Source organism: Photinus pyralis, unplaced genomic scaffold (genome assembly GCF_008802855.1).
Source record: "Photinus pyralis isolate 1611_PpyrPB1 unplaced genomic scaffold, Ppyr1.3 Ppyr1.4_LG9, whole genome shotgun sequence".
In the NCBI taxonomy this organism is placed as follows: Eukaryota; Metazoa; Arthropoda; class Insecta; order Coleoptera; family Lampyridae; genus Photinus; species Photinus pyralis.
The window spans coordinates 9162924-9179122 of NW_022170878.1; the positions used below are offsets into that span (position 1 = coordinate 9162924).

The 16199-nt window shown below is 46.0% G+C and overlaps 1 protein-coding gene across 1 annotated transcript in view; it reads left to right on the forward strand.

Moving 5' to 3' along the window:
• Positions 1 to 12130, forward strand: part of LOC116180781 (titin-like) — a 54556-nt gene extending 42426 nt beyond the window's left edge. The window contains exons 10-14 of the mRNA XM_031500908.1: positions 417 to 7148; positions 7399 to 7458; positions 10585 to 10689; positions 11139 to 11202; positions 11256 to 12130. Of these exons, the coding sequence (XP_031356768.1) occupies positions 417 to 7148; positions 7399 to 7458; positions 10585 to 10689; positions 11139 to 11202; positions 11256 to 11334 (7040 nt within the window). The 3' untranslated portion in view covers positions 11335 to 12130. The remainder of the gene's footprint in view (positions 1 to 416; positions 7149 to 7398; positions 7459 to 10584; positions 10690 to 11138; positions 11203 to 11255) is intronic.
• The last annotated feature ends 4069 nt before the right edge of the window (positions 12131 to 16199 follow it).

The window sequence follows — 16199 nt, forward strand, 5'->3', positions numbered from 1 at the left end:
CCTTAGGTAATTGAGGCACACACGCTTTTTTCTCAGTAGGTAGTTGACAGAAGATGGACAGGAGCCCGATATGTTTGATTTTTGCATGTCCAACACTAGACACTAACACACTGGCTTTACGATTTACAGGTATCTACCTTATATTGTATGCACCAAGCAACTTTGGCTGAGTTTCTGTTCTTTAAATAGAAGTTAAGTTACCAACACGATTTGGTTCTGTTTTTTTTTTTGTGTTTCTCACACTTTTCCATCTCCACCATTGACGGTAAGTTCTCATCTTCCCGGGCAGCTTTTATAACGAAATCCGATCAAATGTCTCTCCACATTTGTTGACATTCATTGCTTTCGGCTCAGTTGTAACTGTATTAATGTACTAACTGCTAGGTTGCCTTAATATCTAACCCCCCTCTTTTTAGACGCCAGCCTCGGACTAACACAAACTACTTCAGCCGAACTAACACCAACCGAAATACCCAAACCTAAACCCAGAGTAGTGAAACCGACCGATTTGGACAAGGTACCGTCGAGAGAGTCGCAAAAGTCCCCAGTGCGCGACGATATCTTAGATACCGATTTGACCGCCGAAGAGGAGACGAAATCGTACATTGATAAGAAGAAATTTTGGGAGAGCATCGCGACCGAGGAGACTCCCAAGGTGATCTCGAAACGTATGAGCTTACACGATGAGCTGGTCAAGGAGAGGGTTCCGTTTACGAAACGCACCTCTCTTCACGAAGACCAGCTGGTTCGGCCGGTACCGAAACCGCGCACCATCGCGCAAACGTCCGAGGTCTCCGTGGACTCGACCTCCAGCGAGCTCACCGAGACCACGAACGTGTCGGGGAGCGACACCGCGCCTAGGATTATGTCGGAGTACCAATCGCAATTCCAAGACCCGTTGGAACGGAAAACGAAGCACCGCGTCGAGTTTCGGTCGGAGGACAGTTTCGAATCTGATAAACCGATACCGAGCCAAGAGCAGGGGTATATTTCGGACAGCGAGGACGTGGAGCATTACATTTCCGATTCGGAAATCGAGGACCGCGTCCCGCAGATCCGCTCGCGCCAGATGAGCGTGTTTCAGCCCGCCGCTCCGATGCGGAAAAGCATCTACGAGCGATCTCTGTCTTTGCCGACCGAAGATCTCTACGACATATCCGCCGCGATGCTCTCTCGCAAGCAGCACTTCGAAGAGCTGCTGAGGAAGGAAATGGTCGAAGAACAGTTCACGACGGAATCGGAGGAGGACCCCTCGCCCGAACACAAAACCTTGCGCGACCTCCAGGTGGCCGAAGACGAGCCTAGCGGCACGCGTAGCGTCCCAGAGAGCGCGGACTCCTTCCACCCGAGCGTGAAGGATCTGGCGAAAGCGTTTGATGCGGCCGATACAAAGGTGGAGCCCGCCGAAAAGCAAAAACTAGCGGAGGAGTACGCCGAACTATTCATGAGCCAGCAAAGGGAATTCGAGCGCGAATTAGAAGTCGATCTGCAAATCAAAAGGTCCTCGACGGAATCGGAGAAGAGCCTATCCGAACGCAGCTTGGAAAACCTCCAACTGACCAAGGACGATAGCATATCTAGACCCGGTGACTCAATGGAGGTCCACGTCGATAAGAGCGAGGTGGAGGACTCCGAGAAGATCACCGATAACGAACAGGACGCGACCGACATCGAAACCAAATCGCTTGATTCTCTAAACGCGTCAGAAGCACCTAGACTGCATGCCACTGACGACTTGATTCCCGAAATTACGGTGACGCTTTCCGGCAAACAGCGGCGCATTAGCGAAGACAGCGATGAGTCGTTCGATGCCCCCCAACCTGAGGCCCCTATAGTCAGCCCCATCGCCGAGAAATCAGAGGCGAGCTCGCCCGTGCACCACCCAGAGCAGCACGTGGAAAGCACAGTCTGGGAGGCGTCCGTCGAATCCCAACCCGGCTTCGAGAAGGCCGCCGACTTGCCCACCTTAGATCGCACTCGCTCGGGAAGTCACAGCGAAATCGAACAGATCATCCTCGAGAGTCTGCACCACCAAAACATCCTCCCGGACGACGCGCGAAAAATCGCGGCCGAACTGCTCGAGGACATCGAGAGCGAGATACAGAAGCGCCACCAGCTGGGAACGTCGGCGGAGGCCGAGCCGCCGACGCCGGAAACGGCCAAGACCCAGGTCTCCGACTACCTGAGGCAGCTTGCCGAGACCAAGGGGCTGGATTCGCGCGAAATACAGCTGGTCGAATCGGTCCTGGCGTGCAAACAGCGACAGTTCTCGCAGCTGAAGCGCGACGACACCCAAGCCTCGAGCATGGAGATCACCGACGAGGACTTAAAATTCAGCGGGACCGACATCGACTACTCCCCATCCGCCAGCCAGGCCTTGATTTTGCAACAGCTGGAAGCGGAGAAAAATATCGAAGACGTCTTCAGCTCGATGAAGAAAGACTTCGAAGAGCAAAGCACGGACGAGTCCTTCGTTAGCAAAAGCACCAGCTCGTTTGAGGATGGCCGCCAAACTGTAACCAAACTCACCGAGCGACTCAAGTCCGCACAGTCAGTGAAGGGGGCGCCTGACTTTTCCACAACGAAAGACCACGTCTCCAGAGATCTCACTGAAACCGTCACCGTAGACGAGCTCGAAGTTACCGAAGACGGCCTCGTGCGTAAAGCCGCCGCGGCAAGCACCCAACAACGCATCTTGCACTCCGCCGACTCCCAAAGAGACACCCGAACGATCACCACCGACTCGCTCTCTTTAGAAAAAGCGCAAGGCGAATCCAAAAGTGAAGACCTAACCGAACTGAGAGGCGCCTACGAAACAGAAACCAAAACGCAAACACTTACAGATGACAAATTAATCGATAGGCTAGAGACGAGTAAACGTCTCGCCGAAGCTTTCCACCGGAAGGAAATCGAATCGACCACCGACGACTCAAAGGAGACGATCACGGCCGAGGACGGTTCCCAAATTGAGTACCAGGAGGTTAAGGAGACGACCCGCGTGAAAGTCTCGACGGGAACGGTTTGCGAAGACGCGACGAAAACGGTCGTGACCGTTCACGACGAGGTGGAGCGCACGCTAAGCGACGAATCGAAGTCGAGCTTGGACGAGTCGATCAAGTCGCCCGAGGAGCTGTTCTCGACCTGCTCGTCGGGACGCAGGGGCGACTCGGATACCGTGAGCAAGACGACGGATCGGCCCAACGTGATACTTCGCAAGACGAAGCTGGCGAAAGATCCCGATACCAGCAGCAGCAGCGGCAATTTGAAACCCGACCGAAGATCGGGCGTCGACTTCGAGGCGTACTCCAGCTCGGGCGAAAGTCACTATCACAGTTTCGACTTGGACAGCGGGAAGAGCAGGCCGTGCTCGTCGGACGTGGAGGGACTGTTCGCCGCCGGATCGTCGGAGTACGAGAGTGCCTTAACATCGCAGGACATATCGGGGCGGTCGCACATTTCCGAGTATCACACGGCCGTTAGCAGTCTAAGTTCGAAGGAGAGCATGAAGAGCCTCGACAGCGAGAGCTCCGGTAATTTGGCGAGCGTGGAGGTTTCCGAGATATCGGAGACGCTGATCGCGTCGGAATTGGAGTACCAAGGTGACGAGGAGGACGAGAGAGAGAAACCGGGCGATTTTCCAGACGGCTCCATGGACGTGTCCGAGGATGAGTTTAGTAACGAGCCGAAATTGATCGAGGACGTTCCGTCGCGCATGAAGCGCTCGCACGAGATGACGTTCCAGCCGGAGCCCAAGGTCCTGGTGGCCGAATCGCCTCAGTCGGAAATGGGACAGGAGGGCGAAGAGAAGTTCGGCACCAGCCTCGATGACGGCAGCGTGCTCAGCATGAGCTTGTCGAGCACGTCGAGCGTCGCCGCTTTACGGACTGTAATCGAACTCTCTCGCGCCGATGAGGGTAGCATGAACGTGTCCGCCACGTCCGAGCAGTTGAGCCTGGACGACCTGGAGAATTTGCCGAGGGGTAGCCGAGAGAGCCTGGTCACAGTGGACACCTCCACTTCCACTCATCCGCAATTCCTCGACCTGACGGGTGGATCCGTTACGATCAGTAGCGCGGTGGTTGCCGAAAACGGGGTGCAAAACGTAAGCACGCAGGTGACCTCGCGACCGCACACTCCCACCACTCAGGATGACGTAGATATCACGCAGGCCTTCGCAGAAACTGACGTCCCCAAGAAACGGGGTCACAGGCGAAATGAAAGCACCACATTCGTCTCCCCCATAATACCAAAGGTAGAGCCCCACGTCCTAGCGGAACTGTCTGAAACCGACGCGCTGAGCGTCAAAGAAGTGAGAAGCGATGAGAAAAAGGACGTGGATGAGTGCGAACGCGCAGACGGAACTCCCGAAGCGCAGGCCGGCGTAGACGAATTAGAGCAGGCCGTGTCGCGGACGAGTGAGAGCAAACGAATACCCCCCAAAGACATTCTCGAAAAACGAGACGTGAAAACCAGCGCGAGCTCGAGCGAAAAGTCGAGCTTCGAGGAGGCCGAAGCCGAGGCGGCCTTCAGCATGGTGGCGCACATCTCCCCCGCGCACAAGGTGAAACAAATCTGTCCAATTCTCGAGGACGAGGACGCCGAAAAGCACGAGCTGGAAACGCGCGAGCGCGCGCAAAAGGAGCTCGAGGAGCGCCGAGCGCAAATCAGAGATCACAGCCCCGGTTCCATACCCGACATCAAAGTGACCCAGCACATGGCGCCGCTAATAGACACCGGCTTCCACTACCCCGACCTCGAGCTGGAAGAGCAGGAGACCGAAACGCAGGAGTCGACGCCGGAAACGCCCGCCTCGCATTCGAGCAAAACGTCCGAGGAGACCGATCAGGGCAAGGAGTACGCGCTCGACGACGGCGGCGTGACCGTCGGTACCGAGTCGCGCAGCGAAATCGGCTCGGTCGTCGAGCGAACGATACAGGAAACCGAATCGCAGACCGGCTCGCCGAACAGCGACTCGTTCGAGATGGTCGAGAAGCCCGACCTTATGGACGATTTCGTGATAATCGAGGAGGTGGGGAAGGAGGCGTTCGAGCACGACACCGAAGGCAAAAGCGTGCGAATCGCGATGGGTAAACAGTCGAAGAAGCACGACGAGGAGGTCGAGAATTACCTGATCAAGTCGGCGTCGGCCCCGGCCTCGACTGATTACGAGCCGGCCAGCGGTGACGTTCTCGGTTTCGAGTTTGAGGATAGCCCGCCGCAGGTGAAGCAGAAGGACGGGGGCGGCTCGCGCGACTTCGGCTTCGAGTACGATCGCGAGCTGGAGGCGAACAAAAAGTGGATCGAGCAGCAATTTCAAGGCGATCAGGCGATGATGATGGCCGTCGGTTACGGTTACGAGATGGACTTCGAGCGAGCGCCTCTTGAGGATATCAAAGAGGAGGAGGTGACGGACTTTGATCCGTCATCGAGTCGCATTGGAAGCGTGGGGTCGCAGAAGGGGTCGGGCGGTAGCAAGGATTCCTTCTCGAGCACCCCCGATTATGACGTACTGGCCGGCCGGAAGTACTTCACTAGATCAGGCGAGAATGACGACGTTTCCATGTCTAGTCTGCAAGAATTTGAGAACCTGGAGCGCGCAATGTCGCTGGAGAATAAGCGCTACTATCAAGGCTCGCAGGATTCGTCGAGCAACGGTAGCTTCGGCAAACGCTACCACGCAAGTCGAAACGCGCAAGGCGACGACGTCTCGGTGAGCTCGCTCAAGGAGTTCGAAGGGCTGGAGAAGGCGTGCATTGCCGTGCACAAAATCGAGCAGAAGGTCAAGGAGGAGGAGGCGATGCTCGCGCAGATCGACGAGGGGCAGGAGAGCATCGCGTCCGAGACCGAGAGCTGCGAGACCATGTCCGGTACCGACAAAAAGCTAATACCGGACTCGGACGAGGAAGACTACGAGAAGCGAATGTTCGAGATCGACGAAATCATCCGACAGGCGCAGTCGAACGTCGAGAAGTTCATCGATATGAAGGACGACGAGAAGCCCGAGTCGATCGGGCGCGGCGATTCGCTCGAGGAGGTCTCGAAGGTGCCCGATTTGGACCTGGACATGCCGGTCCAGTGGGGATACGCCGACGATCTCATGGCGACCAGCACCGACTCTTTGGACGTCAAGGTCGAAAAGCGCAACGATAGCGCGGACAGCTTGGACCTGAAGACGGCCGCGGACCTCATGACGGTCAGCACGGACTCGATCGAGGTGCAAACGCGTCAGAAGCCCGGGAGGGAGGTGATCGCGTCGGATAGTATCGAGTTCAAGGATATTCCGGATTACAGCTTCATGATGACTTCGAGCGATTCGCTGGAGCTGGAGACGGGAACGGGAGGGCAGGTGGCCGCCTTGCTCAGCGATTCGATTGACGAGGACGGCTCGCGCATCTGCGTTTACGATCAGAGCAGTTCGAGCACCGGCAAAGACTTCAGCTCGTCCGTCAGGGAGGAACCGGAGGCGCACGATCCGCTCGACATCTCCAGCTCGACGGCGACGCACGCCACGTGCCACTACGAGACGGACTCGGTGTTCTCTGGTAGTTTTACCAGTGGGGGTTCGAACACCATGGTGTCTTCGACTGACACGATCGACCCGAACGGGGCGCACGTGGTCGATTTGGCGGCGGCCGTGCGAAAGGTGTGGTTCGATGACGATGCGGAGAGTGGCGGGAAACGCTTAACGACCGAGTACGTCGACGAGTGCTCGAGGCCGTACGTGACCGAGCTAATCGAGCCCTGCGAGGGAGACGATTATTACTCCCACACGATTCACAGGAGAGTCGAGCTGCCTCCCGAAGTGAGGAAGGTCACATTTAAGGGCCCCGACGCCAACGAGCAAATGCGCCAGTATCTGCAAGGTTTCGGGGAGGGGGAGGACGTGCAAGAGTTTGAGGAGGTGGACGCCGACGGTAACGTGCACGTTAAAAGAATCGTGCAGAAGCGATACGTGGTCAAATCCGATGACGATTCGGATCAAAAGCCGATCGATTGGAGCGGCCAGGGCGTTGTTAAGCGCACTTACACGGACGGACAGGGTACTAAAACAATTTACACGCAGAAATTTGGACTGAAGCACGCCGAAGAGCAGGAACCTACCTCGGCAGTTCACGGTCTACTTAGTTCTATCGCGAGTGACACTACAGGTTCGTCCAATCCTCACTTTCCCGATTGTGTTTCTTTCATTCAGGTAGTTACGCTTCACGGAACCCGAACGGGAAACCTTATTTTTCAAATTTTGTTTCGCACATCCACTTTTTAGTTTTGGGTAAGTTTCTTTGCGACTTTTCGTTTTGCATGGTTTACTAAGTGCATGGGACAATTTTCCTCGGATTTTGAATTACTAACAGAATTTGAAGGGTGAGATTTTCGGGGCTAATCGCGTTTTTTCCGCAGGTGAAGTCGCGACGGGCTTGCCTGAGCCGACGCCCCCCCGCCAGCAGGTGCCATTTAGAGGTGAGTTCAGGTGAAGCTATTTCGATTCGTGTCACCGGCGGGTCCGATAAACTTGGCCCCCCCCCCACTGAGAGATTTGATAGTCGTATTATTTTAAAAATGATGCGCTCATATGCGCCACCGATAATAACTCTTGCGCCATTATCGTTTTTTAGAAATCCGAAAAAACATTTGGGGGGGGGGGGGGCAAGTGAACGTAGCCCCCCCCCCCCAGTACGTATTTTGTCGCTTGTAACTAGGTCACCTGATACATTTGGAAGCTAACGCCATTACGGTTAAGCCATAAAAAATTTTAAAAAAGTGGGGGGGGCTAACTTAACGTTTTCAAAAGTTACCTTTTTTAACATGTTTTTTCTACTACATCGTACCTTTCATCATACGCTAAAATGCGCCGTAAACAAAAATCTTTGCGCCATTATAGTGTTCCAGAAACACTATACAGGGTGTTTTTTTGGGAGCTTTAGTTAAACGTTTCTGGGAAAGTAAAATAGGTAGGTTTTTCAAAATTTGTACTTAGAAGTTACATAAACATAAATCTTTCCGCATGATAGTTTTTGTACCCATAGAACTATAACGCTATTCATTTTAAGAAGGTAGCGGTAGAAAGCTTAGGGACAGTTTAACCTTCACTGTGATTGGTTAAAACACGAGTCACTATTAACCTGAAAAAATAAAACGAGTGACGAATTCTGTCTGTTAGAAGTTTCAATTACGAACTAAACTGTCGAACTGTCATTAGCTGTCAATTTCAAAGATCCAAGCGTGATATCGTTAAATTTATATTTATATTTTTCAAATTTTGTGCCGTTTTATATTTTTCCTGTGTGTGTCGATCTTCAAACACAGCGCCATCTACAACCTTCTTATAATGAATACAGTATATATGGGTATGCGGTGAAATTATATGTTCTAATTGTGCAATTTTAACCCGATTTGCAATAATCGCCAATAACTCATAGGTATTCACTTACTTGGTTTATGCCGCAATGTAGTTAATCCCTCTCTCTTGTTTTGGGCCCTCAACAGGCATGCGCTCAATTACAGAGTGACCCGCATAAATGCTATTTAGAGGTGCCTCTGCAGAAGGTCTTAAGATGGTCTATACTGCTCCGGTATTTACCTTACGAATTAGGAAAACTGCAGGAAAACCTAATTCGGAGTAGCCGGTAGAATGCTCAGAACTGGTCTAAGGTAATTCCCATCTCCGCCACAGATGAAAAATTCACCTCAACCCAGGTTCGAACACCCGACCTCCGGATTTATAACCCAATGCTCTACCACTGAGCCATAAATCCGATTTCATGTATTAACGATCCTTGAGATAGTTTATAATTTGGTACTGCTGTATGTCTGCCCGTCTGCCTGTGCACGATAACTTTGTTTAGAAACGTCCGGTCGCTTTGAAAATTGGTACACATGTTCTTAAGGATATAAGAAAGGTCGCTATTGTTTTTTAGTTACGTAGACTAACGAGCCAAACAGTTACAGCCCAAAAACTGCTCGAACCTTCAAAGAATGGTATCTTTTATAATAAGTTCTTGTTACAAAGAACATATAAATGCCCGGTTTTCTGTGTCCGTAAATATTCATTAAACCTCAAACAATTTTGAAGATGAAAAAATAATATTGCGCATGCGCAATCTAATTTTTGTATTTGTTAAGATATTTAAATGAAATTGTATGTACGCACCTCGAGTAATGTAATGGGAATGCGGAGAAGTCAAAGATACTATTAAGATGATGGATGTTAGTGTTATTTGATTTGATCGTCTGTTAATAGTAGTAATAGTAATAATAAGAAAATGGTCATTCAATTAAAAAAAACCTGAGTTTTTAGTCTTTGAAGTTTCATAACTTTGGATCTCCATATAGGTGCGATTGTCCGCAACTTAACTTTTTTTAAGTACACTAAATGAAAGCCCTATTCATTCTCTATGCACTTATAAAAATGGGTTGCTATGACTACAACCGTTTTCAAGTAATCAATTATCAAAGTACCACCTGCATCCGCCATTTCTTTTCTTAAAGTCAAAATAACTTAAAAACCATAAATGGCAGATATCAAAAGAACTGAAATTTCACGTAGAATCCAAAAATGTAATATAAAATTGGGGTGGTCATTTAAAATAAGGAAGTTACTAGCCACTTCCGGTATTTCCGGAAGTGCGCCCATTTTGAAAATATTTTACATCGAGTCGGCCTTCGGAGTAACTTCTAAGTACAAATTTTTAAAAACCTACCTATTTTACTTTCCCAGAAACGTTTAACTAAAGCTCCCAAAAAAACACCCTGTATAGTGTTTCTGAAACACTATAATGGCGCAAAGATTTTTGTTTACGGCGCATTTTAGCGCATGATGAAAGGTACGATGTAGTTGAAAAAACATGTTAAAAAACGTAACTTTTGAAAACGTTAAGTTGGCCCCCCCCCCACTTTTTAAAAATTTTTTATGGCGCTAGTTTTAATTCAAGTGGCGCAATTGAGCGCATAACCAAATGTATTGAGTGGCACAAATACCGGTAGCAAAATGCGTTATGGGAGTTCCATTCACTTGCCCCCCCCCCCCCAAATATATTTAAGGATAACCAAAAAACAAGAATGGCGCAAAGATATCTTTTTACGGCGCATTTCAGCGCATACCTGAGAGTACAATTTCGTATGAAAAGATGTTAAAAAAAAAGTAACTTTTAAAAACGTTAAGTTGGCCCCCCCGCTTTTTTGAAAATTTGTCACGGCTTAACCGTAATGGCGCTAACTTTAATTCAAGTGGCGCAATTGAGCGCAAACCAAATGTATCAGGTGACCTAGTTGCAAACGACAAAATACGTACGGGGGGGGGCTACGTTCACTTACCCCCCCCCCCCCCCCAAATGTTTTTTCGGATTTCTAAAAAACGATAATGGCGCAAGAGTTATTATCGGTGGCGCATATGAGCGCATACATTTTAAAATAATACGACTATCAAATCTCTCGGTGGGGGGGGGGGGGGGCCAAGTTAACGGACCCAAACAAGTTTTGCAATCGCCCCGAATTGTGATCGCCGGCAAGGAAATTGGCTTGGTCCCCGTTTCTTTGCCGGCGACTTTTTTACTTATGGTACATTTACCTGATGGAGTTATTTCGTAGCACAAGCATCCCGTAGACGCCCTCTACGTTACGAAATCAGTGTAGACGACCAAATTGAAGTGGATCCAAGAGAACACGACTGGCGATTTAACTTACCTCCACATGGTAGATAACAAAACACTCGGTGTCCGTCCAAACTACCCCTAATCAATTTCTTAGTTTAAAGCTTTGTTAGCACAAGGAACTTATTGAGAATTAGACGAATCGGTTACATGTAGTGCATAATGTAAACGGTCCGTTAGCGAAACATTCAATGTTTTTTTTGCTTATGATATGTTGTGTTCCCAAATTGAATCTCAGAGTTGCTTGCTCCCCCTCTTTTTTTGTTTGTTGCCCCCGATGCATCTTTGTTTGCGTCCCCCACCCGTCGTTAAATGTTTTCTTTTGTCGTTTTAACGTAGAGGTTTTATCCAACGAGAAGCACGAAGCAAATACGAGTTACAAAGGCATCACAGCAAGCTGGTGCACTGAACCACTATGATTAAGGCACTTTTGCCAGCATGACGTTCACGCCGATTCGTCGAGCTCGCCCACTAATCTTCTATTACTTTCAGATGTAGGCGAGGAGGGCGACAGCGACGTTCCTACTCAAGGGCCATCCAGCCATTCTAGTCAACGGTACGTGGAGCGCATCCCTCAAAACCCACCCTAATAATTACCTCTTGCCGCAGGTACGTAAGCGACCAGCACCACCTGTCCGAAGAAATGAAGCAGCTTCTTCGCGACATGGAGGAAGAAAGTAAAAAATAGACGAATACCAACAATTAAACTTCCATTGTTTTGTTTATTTATAATTTATTGTTTAATTAGTATGTAAAGAGAACGAAATTGATGACCCGCTTCTGCCTTCGCAATATGTTAGTTAGAAAATTTCTTGGTGCAGACGACTCAAATCTCCTTTGAGATTAATAAAAACAGTACAAAAAGGGCACTCTCTCTCAACCACCCATTTTAAAGTAAAAACGCGCGAAACAGCTTCTTACACTAGAATTATTTATTAAGCAGAAATATAAATGTTTTATATATTATTTTGTTTTTGATATATATTATATACTAAATAGCTTTGTCGTTTTAAGTATTTTAATTTGCCCAAACCTGTCCGAAATGAAGCGAAATTAAAATACTTAAGATTATCCAGCAAAATTCGTAGGTAAATAAATTGCTGTATTAATGCCTTATTACAAGAGAATCTTTCCGATGTAAATTATTAATATTTTTGTTATCAACTGTTTTTGTTATAAGGTGTTAACTACAGGTGAGATTTGTATAAAGTGGAACGAAAACTTTCGGTACGTTATAGTATTTAGGGCTTATTCAAATATTAGAACGGAGTTCTTTCAACCACTTACCTAAAGCTAAGGAAAGGGAAATTATGTTTGTGGTTTGCAAAATTTGCTTTTCGGCTTTAGGGGAAACGGTTGAAAGAAATTTGTGATATTTTTGTAATTTTATTTGTTTTAACTCAATGTGAATTATATTAATATAAATTAAAACATTTAGCCATTGTATCAAACTATCTGGATATAACAATAAAGCTTTCATGATATATTGTTGATTAATTTCAAGTTACAATCTTGGTGGGTAACTACTCGAATATCATCGCTAGGTGCTCATGATCTTTGTGAATATTGTCAAATGTACACGTCATTGGTTATATCCTACTGTAACAATGATCCGTTATGGAGGATCTTCATAATGGGAGTGGTGCACTCGCAGCTGAAGGAACAATTACGTACAAAAGCATAACATACGACAGATCTGCATTACACAATACAGTGATTTTTCATATACATAAACGTGACACATGTAGACGCTCAACATAAGGCCTAAGGTAGGTATCATCTACATATGGGTTTATATGTCCGTCGGCGATGTGTACCTACTTAAAAATTTATTATTGACCGAGTAAAATGATTTAGTGGTTAGGAAGCGATTAACTATTATCTATTGTCAAGTGCTTCGACATTATCATCAAGTAAATGGGTCTCAAGTTTACTCCATTCCTATCAGACATCTTGATGCGATACCGGGGTAGTCGCAACGTCCCCCCGGATCCCGTGAATATCAGAATTTACGGCGTACGAATCAGCAGTTGTAAGAATTTCCACGAAAGAAGCCAGAACATCTAGAGAAGACACTGTGAACGTGTGGTGACTGAATTTCTTCTTGAATCACTAGGAGTTGCATTAATGTCGTAAATCACCCTTAGAGCGATAAGCCGTCCTTAGCTGCTTATCTTTACGGCTTGCTGTCGTTCCGAAGGGGTAAGTATAACATAGTGCTACCTATATTTTGAATCGGAAAAATGATCCACTAGATCAACAGTTACAGCCCTTTGAACTTTTTTTTCGAAATTGGTTTGAAGTCTAAAACTTTTGATTGAGAAGTCTGATCGAAAAAGTACGAATTGTTTTGGATTCTACGCACCAAAATTGATAGGATAAAGTGTTTTCCCGAGAAGTTTTGGAGATTTTTGGAAAAAAAGGAAGATTGTACACTGCCTTTTTTTGAGCACCGAAAAAAAAATTGTCCGCGTTCTAGTTAGGTTAGCTCAGAAATCTTGTATTAGGAGAATATAATGTGCGAGGAGGTCGAAGGTTAAAATAAAATTTAAGTGAGGTTAGGTTAACGTGCTAGTTAGGTTAGCTCAGAAATCTGGTATCAGGAGAATATAATGTGCGAGGAGATCGAATGTTAAAATAAAATTTAAGTGAGGTTAGGTTAGCGTGCTAGTTAGGTTAGCTCAGAAATCTGGTATCAGGAGAATATAATGTGCGAGGAGATCGAAGGTTAAAATAAAATTTAAGTGAGGTTAGGTTAGCGTGCTAGTTAGGTTAGCTCAGAAATCTGGTATCAGGAGAATATAATGTGCGAGGAGATCGAAGGTTAAAATAAAATTTAAGTGAGGTTAGGTTAGCGTGCTAGTTAGGTTAGCTCAGAAATCTGGTATCAGGAGAATATAATGTGCGAGGAGATCGAAGGTTAAAATAAAATTTAAGTGAGGTTAGGTTAGCGTGCTAGTTAGGTTAGCTCAGAAATCTGGTATCAGGAGAATATAATGTGCGAGGAGATCGTATGTTGAAATAAAATTTAAGTGAGGTTAGGTTAGCGTGCTAGTTAGGTTAGCTCAGAAATCTGGTATCAGGAGAATATAATGTGCGAGGAGATCGAAGGTTGAAATAAAATTTAAGTGAGGTTAGGTTAGCGTGCTAGTTAGGTTAGCTCAGAAATGTGGTATCAGGAGAATATAATGTGCGAGGAGATCGAAGGTTAAAATAAAATTTAAGTGAGGTTAGGTTAGCGTGCTAGTTAGGTTAGGTCAAAAATCTGGTATCATGATAATGTTCAAGGAGTTGATTGAAGGTTTGGTTAGAGTCGTAGTTAGGTTAGGTCAGATTAGTTTGGGCGTTTTAAATTTTTACAAATCTTGTATCTAACCTAACTCACATGAAACTTAACTCTCAAGTCTTTAAAATGATCACCGATTTAAAATTCTTATTTATTGCAGCGTACTCTTATGGCGATTTAAATCGTGTATTGCGAACAGATACTTTATTAAAATCGTCAAAAATCTAGGTATACCAACGAGGTATACGGACGGCCGTTTACCCGCCCTGTCCTTTGGCAATCCAAAAACGCTATGACGCAAAGGAATAGGCTATAATACAGGAGCGAAATGTTTAATTTTCGAGTTTCGTGGTTTACTCCTTTGACAGCGAAAGGCACAAATCCCAAAATGTTTATAGCCTTGCCTGAGTTTTTGGTTAATATTAAAATAATCAAAGCAGAATACATTGTGCTGACATCTGTCTTTATTATTGGGGACTAACATTTTATCGATAAATGCAGGACACTTTATTACCGCCATTATTTTAGTTGGAACGTACACCTCAAAGATGTCGCCACACTAAATTTGTAATGTACTTTATGTAATTAACGTTAGATGTCAGAGCGAAGTTTTAAAAACCATAGATATATGAAATTTTAACCTCAAATGCATAATAAATGATTGTTTATTTTATAGTCAAAAATTAAACTTTGTTATCATTCGTTTCTCGCTTACAGGTTTAAATTAGGGAACTGGCTACTGGGAGTGACAGGAAAGCGGCAGACTCAACCTTTGCGGAATATGATACTGTTCGCTCTGGGTCGTGCAATCGAAGACATGTAGTTCTCGATGGATGAGAAACGTTAGCATTGAATTCAGACAACACAAATTGAAAAGGGAAATGCTTTGTAACCAAAACAGGAGGACACCGTCGAGAACTCGCAGAAAACCCATTCTTATGCAATTCAAACTTCTCAAGGTTAAAATCGGAACGATTACATGATTGCAGCAGCTGGCGATGGTGCGAAGCTATTCTTTAAAGAATTGAGCCTAGAGTTTATTTGATAGAACTACGGTTGTAGAAACGGTAGTGAAATTGGCAGCGAAATAAGGCAAAAGTGTTACGCAGTTTGCAATCACGAAAAAATGTGTTGTTTGTGCGATCTTCGTGTGAAAGTTGTTGTAAAACGGTTCAGTTTAATGTACCTGTTATTGAAATTGTTCTTCCAAGGGCTTTAAATAAACTCCTATGCATAAGAAGTTACGAATTGCAAAAAAATGTTTTCTGTTCATTGAGCATGATGTGTTGCCTACAAACCAGGCTACACAAATATCGAGTGCCCATATTCAAATTAGGGATTTGCTTGAATCTCCCCAATCTGCCGTTTTTATTGAGGGTAAGAAGGGCCTCCACGAACGAATGGCCCAGGGCCCCGAAAAACTTAAAAACGGCACTGCATTTAAGGAATAATAAGTGCGACGTTGCTATTAATCGCATAAATTCAAATGAAATTTTAAAAGAAGTTGCGTACGTGGCGACATCTCAACTAGACTTCTAAAACTATAATTGATAGAAAGTGTATCGATTGCCATGGAGATGGCGCACTAGTACTTATTGTATTTAATCAATCTATTCAAAAACCGGGCCTTTAAACTACAATTGCTCTACAGATCTTGCAAGACTCCGTACATTTTGAACTGCCATTTATTCAGACTTCTCAATCAAAAGTTATGGACTAGAAACCAATTTCGAAAGAAAATTTAAAGGGCTGTAACTTTTGAACTAGTAGCCCAATCTTGAAACTGTTTGAAATTATGGATTCTACGGGCCACATTCTATAAGAAAAATTTGACAATCTTTGAAAAGCATTATCTCGGAATCTATTACACCTATACAAACGGATGTGGGCTTAAATTATAGCAAATTTGGTCTGCTTTGAAAACTTATTGAACCGTTATTGGCGAAAAACTGGTCCTTCAGGGTTAAAATCGTCAAAATCTGAAAAGAAAACGAAAATTCCTCGGTTTTTAGTATATTTGACAATGTTGCGTTCGCCGCTCGAGGTCGAAAACTTGAATTATACATTGGGTTAACAACATAAGCAATCCCACAAAAAACCAGAACTACCGGATTTGACGCATGGTCTGATGTATATAGTTACTGGACTATCAAAGTGAGAAGGGATTTTATTTTTAAATAGCAATTGAATGGTTGTTTGTGGATCAGTTAAGCATAATCGATTAAAGAAACAACAATTTTTGACGTACAACAAAAGTTACACCCCCA